Raw genomic sequence first — 10,431 nt, forward strand, 5'->3', positions numbered from 1 at the left:
GTGTTTGAAACCAAAACCTCTTATAAAAGGAGGACCGAAGGTGCAGTCTCATCTATTGCATCGTATTCGTGGGTGATTTATAATTTTACGTTAAGATATGTTTGTTGTTATATTATAAAAAGAGATTTTCTAAGTTGGAATAAAGATTTGATATTTATGTAATTTTATTACTTTTTTATTTAAATAGTATTTGGGGTTAACTTCACACAAGAATAAGTTTTTTTTGTTTTCTCATTTAATCTGTGTTAGATCGTGAGCTCGATTAATTCAGATTCGTATTGTATAGTTTCGAAATTAAAGCCTCTTATTAAAGAAGAAAAGAAGAAATAATCTCATATATTATAGCACATTCATAAATGATTTATAATTTCACATTAAATATGTTTATAATCACAAAATTTATACTTCTTAATATATATTTTCCTTCACTATTTAAAGACCATCTTTTTAAATTGAAAAATCACAAAGTATGATTTGGATTTTCATATATAGGTTCACTCTTTTTATCTGTTTTTGTTATTGTTTTTTTGTAGCAATGCATTGAAATCTGTGACATGTATTTAATCATAATGGCAAATCAATATCTTTAACTAATAGAATCTTAAAAATATATAAATACGTAAGATAAATATAGATTCAATATTTATTATATTGCCTAAGATAATTTTAACTTTATATTTGATATGATTTATTTATCAACTAAATCCTTATCTTGATTATCTAATTATTTTATTGTTATTACTATTCTCATATACATTTTTATCCCGATATGTTTATTCATTCATGTAATTATTTTTCATTCTTAATTTTGATATGTGTTACTTAATTCAAAAATTTATCAAAAATAAACTATTTATTTTGCCTTCACAAAATAAAGATGTACACCACTTTTCTCAAACACCACATATAAAACATATCCTAAATATGTTGTTGTTATTATTAATATCGTCGGTTGGTCGAACTCCTTTCTCAAAACAATATCAATTATAAAATATATCAAATAATATATTATTATTATTAACATGGTTGAACCAAACCCCTTTTCATGCATCTAACTCAATTAATACTCTTGTCATGAGTCTAATTCACATATCACCCCTTTATCATGCGTCTAACTCACACGTCACCCACCAGCTTTTGGTACGAATGAATATTAAAGAATTTGTCCATTATTTTTTATATATATCCACGATAGGAAATATAAAAGAACAAAATAAACGTAAAAAAATCATAACGAACTTCGTCTTTCTTCTTCATCATCTCTGTTTGAGCATTGTAAGATTTCTAGAGATCTCATCGGTTGCAGATATTTTTTTCATACAAATTACCAAAATATATAAAGAATCATTTTTTTCAGTTTCGATTACATATTTTTACGAATTTAAGCTTAATTTTTTTAATTGAATTTTGATGATTTGCAGATCGAATAATGGATTTCATGAAGGTATTCGATCAAACGGTTCGCGAAATGTAACCCCTTTTTCCCTTTTACCCTCTTAATTTCTCGTGTTTTTAATTTCAATTTGGTGAATAATTTTGCAATTTTTTCCTGTTCTATCAGATTTTTTTTTAATCTTTGTAAGTTTTATACTGTGTTTTGCAGAAAGAGGGAGGTTAATTTGAAAGTGTTGAAGGTTCCAGAGATCGAGCAAAAGGTAAAAATGCTTAGAAATTTATTATGTCAGCTTTCAGTTTTGTTTTTTTTTTAGCATGTGTTAGTATAGTCTTGTAGATTACTAGGTTGCTCAGACTCTTGGGTGCGTGTTTGATACTTCAAAAGTAGTGCATTTTGGACTTTGGAGAATTCAAAACGGGTGCGGTAACAATTTTGGAGGGTCCGATCAACATAGTTGTAGAATACACATCAGGCGCATAACCAAGAAATTAAGAAATTTTTCCAAGATTTTAAGTCGTTGAGTGTGAAGGATCCATGTACCAACAAAAACATAGGTGGTGTAATTCCACGAGTGGGGTCTAGTTAGTATCCATGCACCTACCACTAATAAAGGTAGCATGTGTCTTACAGGCGAAAGAAGAAGGGAGGCAGGGTGCATTGCATACATTTGTTCATGTAAGCTCATTAGCTAATTCTACAACTCGAACCCTTGATGTATAGGTCAAATGGGGACAACTTTACTTTGTTCTAAGGCTCACTTTCTAGTTTCAAAAGAAAAAAGAAACTGGAAAAGGGGGAAAGGAAGGGAAAATTCAAGTTTTTGTTTTCCCACTAATCGGCTCAAGTTAACCACATTGACTGATTACTAAACTTAGGATTTGTCTGAACTGCTTTTGATTTTGCTGAACTGGTTTTGGGGTGCTTTCAGTTTCCTTCTCGTTGATCAATAGCTTTATACTTAATATGTTGTGGTATATATCAACCTCTTTCTCACATGCATTGCGAACTGTAATATTCTGTCACTCACATTAGTATGGTTCATCAACATCTTCAAGCATGTTTGTCCGTCATCTTGATCAGGAAACTGCATGAGTTAGGAATCGACAGTCATTTTTGCATATGACACAACTTGCATTAATTGTGTGGACAACTTTGTTGGGTTTAATGGGAATTGACCATAAGAGATTAAGATCCGAGGATATTGTAGTTTCTGTGCTCTGTATTTTATTTTTTTATATCATTGTGTCCGGGACAACTTGTGTGCTCCTCGACTAATTCCACCGGATACATGCCACCTTCCATCATCAACAAGTATCAGATGGATGGGAGCCTGTTGACAAGAAATCACCTAGTGTTTTTTGTGTCTGCTGAGAATTGAACCAGAGACCTTATGGTGCTGTATTTTAATGCTGATCTGCACCTTTTAGTTTTTGTTACACCTGGCTTTTTCTGCACATGTAATCTTTTGCACTTCTTGATGATTTTTGTCATCATAATCACCTTATTTGTCCAAAATAAAAAAAGGAAAACATGTGTTCGTAGAAAGGAGAGATGGTTGGCATCTCCCCCGACAGGGACAGGAACAGCCTTCGGACTTTACCTTTTTTTGGCAATAAACTGTGAATATTCTCATACCAACCAAAGCAACTCAACATGTTTTTACAATCTAAGAGCATCTAGTGATCTGAATCCCCTTCTAGGAAGATTATTCAGCTTCTATAGCTAGACCTCCATCATACTTTCCAAAAAGAAACAAACAAAACCTCTATTAATTTCAAATTCTCTGTATCAAAACTTGGCATCTTCTTTCTTACCGAGATCCTGTGATCATGCTCACCCTTTCTCTAATTTCCTTCTGTATTTGTATTGTTATAAATCCTGTGTCTATATTCAAACCCCTGTACACTCTCCAGTTTCTTGCTTGCCATGCATAATAGATCAAGGCACCACATATTGCTGCTGCTAGTTCCTTGCGAAATTGTCTCCATTATCTGCTCTTGATCCAGCGCATACATTCCTCTACATTTTTGGTTGGGATTGGGATGCCAGACCATCTACTCATTGCTCCCTGAACCTCTACAATCCATGTGCAATCTACAAAAAGATGTTGCTGAGTCTCTACTGTATCCATAGCACACAAACAACAATCAGTATCTCCTGCAACTGGAAAAAGGAAAAACAATAACTACACGATTTCCTTTGTTCGAGTTATAATTTAGCGTCATTTATATGACATGCCCTTTAGGGTTTAAGAAATGCATTACGGGAGTGCAAAAAAGATTACTCTAGCCTGGTAATTCTTTTGCTTGTTGGGTTGCCTTCTAGAGTCACTATACTGTTGAGAACCTAGCCTTGCATTTTAAAGCTTTAAGGATATCCTTGCTTTCCCTTCTCTGTTACCTGATAGAGGGAGGAAAAATAATAGCAAAGAAAACATAAAAGAACAATGGAATAAGCAACAATGTGTTGGGTCACTGAAGATAAGTTTAGCAAACAAAATTTGTTTATCTTTAAAAAGTCATCATTTGATGCGCAAATGAGATTTGTGAAAGTCATAATAATGTCGAGCTGATGGTGATTTTATTTGTCTAGGCATGTGGTTATGGCTTTTTCTGTTTTACTTTTCCACATGCACACAATAGTATCAGATAGTGAGATACGGGGAAAAAAAAGCAGACTACATGGTGAGATTACTGCGGAAACTTTTAGTTATATAGATTGCATCATATATGAGTTATTTACAGGTAATCATGAGAGGGCATGTGAAGTGAGGGACCACCGTTTCTTATGGGTGAAATGGGGCGAGTTGAAGAAGTGTGGTCTTCAGACAGTGAGGCACAAAATAATCAGAGGGACAAGCTATCACTTCTTTGAATTTGATCTTAAAAGATTAAGAAAAAAAAGGAGAAAAGGAGGATAAAGAAATAGGACCTTCACTTGTGAATAGTAGGACTCCTCTCACGATACACTTCTGTGTACTTTTTGTTGTCTTCTCTCTGTGGGTTGCAGCAATTCTTCTATAACTAGTATTGTTTTGCAAATTCTCAGAATTGCCTCTTATCTTCCTTTTCCCCCTTTGAAATGACTCCTACTTCTTCATCTTCTATATGTAGTCCTCTTCCTATGCCAGTTCTACTTCTGCTGCATTTCCTTTTTCTTCTTCTTCTTTCTTCTGTGGGTTGTTAGGGAATAAATCTTGCAGTTAAAGTTATCATGGTACCATCCTAAAGCAATTGCGCATATGGCTTTCTATTTTTTCACATTTAAAAACAATGGATTTTCATCATATGCTCTGTCTCCTATCCCCTTTGTGATCTGATTAAAATGTAGTGATTTTTTATTTGAATAGGTATTGGATGCTACGGATGACGAACCTTGGGGCCCCCATGGTACTGCATTGGCTGATATAGCTCAGGCCACAAAAAAATTGTATGACCTCATCGATAAAGTTGCTAATTCTTATGGATTTTGGTATTTGTTCTCATCATAAAGGTAAATTTGTTGACCCATCGATTACTGGTGCATTCTGCAGCTCTGAGTGTCAGATGGTTATGAATGTCTTGTGGTCAAGATTGCCTGAAACAGGGAAGAACTGGCGTTATGTCTATAAGGTGTGTATTATATCTTTTTATGGTATCAAGGTTTTGTAGTTGAGTGTTTGCAAAATTAAGAACCTGTAGAAAATAGTGGAAAAAATTTAAAAGTCAAGCTTCTGGTGGTCAGTTTTGTTTACATTTAGTTTCCTTTCTATACACTTTCTTGAATCTTATCTAAGGTCTAATAGTTGTGAAATGATTTTGTTACCAGTCGTTGTCTGTTATAGAGTATTTGGTGGCACATGGATCTGAGCGCGCAGTTGATGAGATTGTAGAACATACCTATCAGATCTCAGTACGTATTTTTGTTTCATTATATTAATTTCTTTGTCAGTGACAGTTGTTTCATAGTCATACTAAAAAGAGTTTGGTCTTTAGCCTCCTTATCGTGTATTTACATGTTTCCCTGTTTACTTTTGCTACTCAAGTCTCTCGCAAGTTTCGAGTATGTTGAACCCAATGGGAAAGATATGGGAATCAATGTGAGGAAAAAAGCAGAAAACATTGTGGCACTATTGAATAACAAGGAAAAGATACAAGAGGTTAGAGAAAAAGCTTCTGCAAATCGCGACAAGTAAGGAAATGCTTTAGTGTCTGACTTTGCTTTAGATTACTTAAGATCCCCTCGTAACTAGTGCCATGGTTGCACGGTCATGATGGAAATGCTACCTTTTAGGTACTTTGGACTGTCATCTTCCGGAGTAACAGTTAAGTCAAGCTCTTCCTCTTTTAGTAGCAGCGGCAACTTTCAGAGTAGTGATCGCTATGGAGGTTTTGGAAATAAAAATGATGGAAATTCATTCAAGGATAGTTACAAGGACAAGGATCGGTATGGTGAAGATAAGGTTGACCGAAGTACTTTTAAATCAAAAAAGGGGTCATCTCCTTATGGAAGGTCTGTATGATTTTTTTTTCTGCACTATGCTTCACTTTATCCTTTCTATTTTACTGCACTCTTTGATTCTTAACCATGTACTGTTGGTTGAGAAACTCGTGTGATTCATATATGGGGTTTGTGGTTTGGGTTTTTTAACTATTGCTTTCCTTATAGTTGCTAACGGCTTGTAATGTACTGATGCATAACCATCCAATTGCCAGTTGTTTTGAATCTTTGCAGAAGATGAAGAGATATTTATGCCTAGAAAAAGGGTCAATAAGTTCTTTTTCTTTCATATACCTGATCAGTAAACAAAAGAGCCAACATGCTTGAGACTGAGGTTCTTTTGTTACCGTCTTTCCTCCTTTCTCATTTCATCCCCACCGCATAACTTTCCTGTCCAAAGCAAGTTTAAATTTAGGCTCTTCAATTGCCTCAACCAGGCCCATGTTAAATGAGTATGACATGGTTATGTGCACTATATATGGACCATACAAATGCGCTAAAACCTTCTTAGAAATTTAACATATCCCTCAGTTACTCATACCTGAATGACATAGCATAGTTTAAATTTTTTTTTTTTTTTTGTTATTTTGGTCATCTTTTGCTCCATAATCAGAAAGGAGATTATAATTGATAAAGAACTGCTGAAATCTTCCATAAAGAGGCAACTGCATTTGGATTGTTCTTGGTTCGAATCTCGTAACTTTGTTGACCACCTTTAGGATTGCTATATGCAGGTTAATGGGTTTGTAGGCTGCTGTGTCTGAAGAGAGTGATGTAGAGTGTAGACTAGAGGAAATAGAGTGTGCTGTTGTCTAGTTTCTATTGACTGAGAAGTGTAAGAAAGCATAGAGAGAGCGAGAGAGATGTGAGAGGAGACAAAAGAGAGAAGAAAAGGTAACTGGAATAAAGAGTTGTATTAGTTATTTTGATATGATAGAGAGAAACTTGTCTCTTTTTCTACATTGATTCTCTTCTCAATTGGGTCTTCAATTTTCTGAATGGTGTCTGCACAGTCTGCTCCATGCATTCTTTCGGGCCTCAATTGTTGTTTAGTTCTCCCTCCCATATGTTTAGACAGCTTATATGCACCAGTTTGAACTTTATTTTTTCTTCTTCATTGCTTTCAAATTGACTGAAGTTTAAGTGACTTTCATCACATACAACGGTTCGTATTGTTGCATTTCAACCTCATTATATCTCCCTTTTCTTGAATTTGAGAATATTTTGCAGCAATGTGCAAGCCACTGCTTCAGCTAGTGGATCAAAGACCGCAAAGAGAGTAGGTAAACCTGATAAAGCTAGTTCTAGTCCTTCACAGAGCGCAGCTGCATCTTCAAGTAAATATGAGGAAGATTTTGATGATTTTGATCCTCGAGGGACTTCAAGTACTAGTAAGTATCTTTATATCAATCTTTAACATTTGCAATTCTAGTCTATGTTTTCCAGAAGGCCCTCACTTTCCAAGTCCCCATAATGTTTTGCATTTAAAGGTGAAATGTCACTAAAGTTTTGCATACAAAAGCGAAGTGTCACTTTTCCAAACTAGGTGGTTTGTGCCAAAAGATAGAGGTCTCATGAGCAGAAGTGGAAGAATTTTCTTTCAAAAGCTTAGGTTCTTTCCAAGGGGAAAACCAAGTAAATTGTAAAAAGATGTCTGCCTTGTGATGCCTTAAAAAAGGAAAAAAAGATGTGGGCTGGACCACAAGATGCTAAAGCAGTTAATTGGTTATGAAAGTGAAATACAAGGTTTGCTTGTCCTGCTTTCCTTTCTGTTTCGTAGAGAAGACGTTCATCTTTAAATCAATTTCTTATCTGGTTGAGGAGGTGCATCAAATACTTTGGATGTTCCAAACATGCGGGGGTGGGGATGGGGTGCTGTTGACAGGAATTTCTGACTTGCAAAGTTGAGAAAATATGTGTCAGAAAGTAAGACATGGAGGTTTTAAAACTTTGGGTGTTGCTGGAACTTATTTTCTTTTTTTTAAGGAAATGACTTGTGATATAAAGGAAAATAAGTCAGTCTCCAACTACTTGGGAGCAAACAAAAAAAAAAGGACATCCTAAAACATTTCAAAGAAATGAAAAATAAATAGAGTGACATCTTTCATTGTGGTCAGTCCTCATGATTTCATGTCTCTTCTTTATATATGCTTTATGAGGTAGCTTTAAGATAATATTTTAATGCTCCAAGTCACAGCATCAAATTTCCTTGTGCAAGTCTTTTAGTTTTAGTTTGAGACGGGAGGAGTAGTTTATTTTATTTTTTATATACCCTCTTCTGCCCGCATCTTCGCCTTTTTCTATTTGTTCATGTAGTCAGCCTGTTGCTTGTGTGATTAGGGGTTCCGCAATTACGTCTTTCTTTAGTCAACCAGTCTCTGATTGATTCTTTTAATTCTTTTGACTGCCAGTAAAAGCTTAAGGACTTGATTTACTGAAAAATGGGAAGAAAGCCTAAGGAACTTGAAAATTTGTTCTCAACAACCTTCCATGAATTCAGATGGGGCAATTCCCAAGTAAATGTTTTTTTTTTGCGGGGGGTGGGGGCTTCTGTTATGCAAAATATTTTTAAAAAGGTTCTTGCTGATAATTAATTCATCTGGAACCTATTCCATGCAATTCATCTTATAGCTGGTTCGGGATTGTGGTGCAGTTGTTTCCTTGCAATTAACTACTTCTTTCACTGTCAAGCAGAGCCTTCTACAGGAAACTCTGGCCAAGTAGATCTATTTGGGCAAAATTTGATGGGTGACCTCTTGGATGCACCAACATCTGTTCCAGCTGATAATTCTTCTGTCACCAGTCATCCATCGGAGGTTGATTTATTTGCTGACGCCAATTTTGTATCTGTGAAACCAGAGTCCAAGGTGGGGGAAACGTCTTGGTCTCCGGTTCATGCTTCTTTGCAATTGTAATTTTTTTGTTGTTAGGTATAAATTGACCATGTTCTATTCTGCAGATAAGTGTAGATCTGTTTGCTTCCCCGCCTTCCTCTTCACCTGTAGCTTCTTCAACAATGGATTTTTTTGCTGCACCAGATCCTGTTGTTCAACCCAACGTCAAATCTTCAAAACCAGTCCAGATAAATACTACTATGGTCGATCCATTTGCTACAGTTCCACTAAATAACTTTGATAGTTCTGATCCTTTTGGTGCATTTGTTTCCCCTGCTGATCCTATATCAGTACCCAATGTAAGTGCCACCAGTGGTGGGAATCAGCAGACTCCTACCAAATTAGACAAATCTCCTCTCCAAACAAAGCCCTCACCGAAGAAGGATAATTTTCAAGTCAGCTCCGGAATATGGGCTGATTCATTGAGCCGTGGACTCATTGATCTGAATATTGCTGCACGTAAGTTTCTCTATGCCTATACATAGTATGCTTAGCTTCAGAGTAGAACTCAGGCAATAGTTACTTGTTGTATAGATGATTGCACTTAACATTCTGTTTCCCCTACAGCTACAAAGGTCAACCTTGCAGATGTAGGCATCATGGGTGGATTGACCGATAGGTCGGATGGGAAGGAAAAAGGGCCAACCACTTTTTACATGGGTAGAGCTATGGGTCAAGGACCCAAACTTGGCCAATCCGGGTTCACGTCCACAGCAACTGGTGCAGATGACTTTTTTTCAAGTCATCAAAACTATCAATTTGGCAACTTCCAGAAGTGATTTTTCATCAAAACAACTGATATTCGTTCTCCCCAGCTTCCTCTCAGTATTCATTTGTGAATCTCACAGCTATATTGAAGTAGAGAAGAACAGCATATCGGTGCAAGTTAGGAAAGTGATCAATGTTGTGTTAATACCAGGCCACTAATTCATACACTATGCAACTATAATGCAGAAATATTCTTGTACTTGATCTTATGAATCATGTCATAGGCATTTCCCATTTATATAAAATAGATGTCACTCAATTCTAAAGTTACCTAGTAAGTACTATTTTGGTACATGCTTGTCCACACTAGCTGATACTATTCTGACTCTTGGTGATCCAATCAGAAGACAACCAAATTGCTACTTAATGGTTTCATGTCAATGTTTCAAAAATCTAATGGTAAATGTAGACCACCAAGGAGTGAGGTGGGATGGTTGGGATTCCACTAGAGGTTTCGGGTTTAAGTCTTGAGAACAAAGAATCTTCCTGCACGGTGTGGATTCAGATAAATGAACCACTGAATTTCGGATATCAGATTGTTAAACAAAAAAAAAAAAAGTAACAATGTAGAGTAGTTTGCCATACTTCCCAGTATCTCAAGACCAAGGAGCTAATGCAGAACAAATCACCCAAACACATAACGAGTTCAGAATTACATCAAAAATTAGCCACCCTCACCCTCTAAAGATAGGGCTGAGCGTCTTTCGGAAATAGCCTTTTCACCTCCATTAGGTAGTGGTAAGGTCTGGATACACTCTACCCTTCCCAAATCTCACTTGCTGGAATTTCACTGGATATGTTGTTGTTGTTCACCCTTTAAAGATAGGGGTGCAACAAAAAGTAGTTACCTATAACGTGGCTCACCAGCTGAGTTAGAAATCCAATTACAACAAT

At 35.9% G+C, this 10,431-nt stretch overlaps 1 protein-coding gene and 1 pseudogene across 1 annotated transcript; both read left to right on the top strand.

Moving 5' to 3' along the window:
• The first annotated feature begins 1,391 nt into the window (after window positions 1-1,391).
• Window positions 1,392-9,813, top strand: LOC125818247 (clathrin interactor EPSIN 1-like). The gene is made up of 11 exons (XM_049497788.1): window positions 1,392-1,470; window positions 1,604-1,655; window positions 4,746-4,825; window positions 4,929-5,007; window positions 5,204-5,287; window positions 5,421-5,566; window positions 5,669-5,887; window positions 7,106-7,266; window positions 8,570-8,742; window positions 8,835-9,228; window positions 9,337-9,813. The coding sequence occupies exons 1-11, from the start codon at window positions 1,430-1,432 to the stop codon at window positions 9,546-9,548; spliced, it is 1,641 nt and encodes a 546-aa protein (XP_049353745.1). The 5' UTR covers window positions 1,392-1,429; the 3' UTR covers window positions 9,549-9,813.
• Window positions 2,929-3,004, top strand: LOC125818423 (U6atac minor spliceosomal RNA; annotated as a pseudogene).
• Window positions 9,814-10,431: the final 618 nt, after the last annotated feature.

The sequence above is a fragment of the Solanum verrucosum genome, unplaced genomic scaffold (genome assembly GCF_900185275.1).
Source record: "Solanum verrucosum unplaced genomic scaffold, falcon-dt-bn FXZP01000253.1, whole genome shotgun sequence".
NCBI classification, from domain to species: domain Eukaryota; kingdom Viridiplantae; phylum Streptophyta; class Magnoliopsida; order Solanales; family Solanaceae; genus Solanum; species Solanum verrucosum.

Bases quoted from the DNA above. Each gene is read 5' to 3' on its own strand.
- LOC125818247 (XM_049497788.1), top strand. From the start codon at position 1,430: ATGGATTTCATGAAGGTATTCGATCAAACGGTTCGCGAAAT. The intron at 5,567-5,668 runs GTAAGGAAATGC...GCTACCTTTTAG, and splicing joins GCTTCTGCAAATCGCGACAA to GTACTTTGGACTGTCATCTT. The intron at 5,888-7,105 runs GTCTGTATGATT...AATATTTTGCAG, and splicing joins GGGTCATCTCCTTATGGAAG to CAATGTGCAAGCCACTGCTT.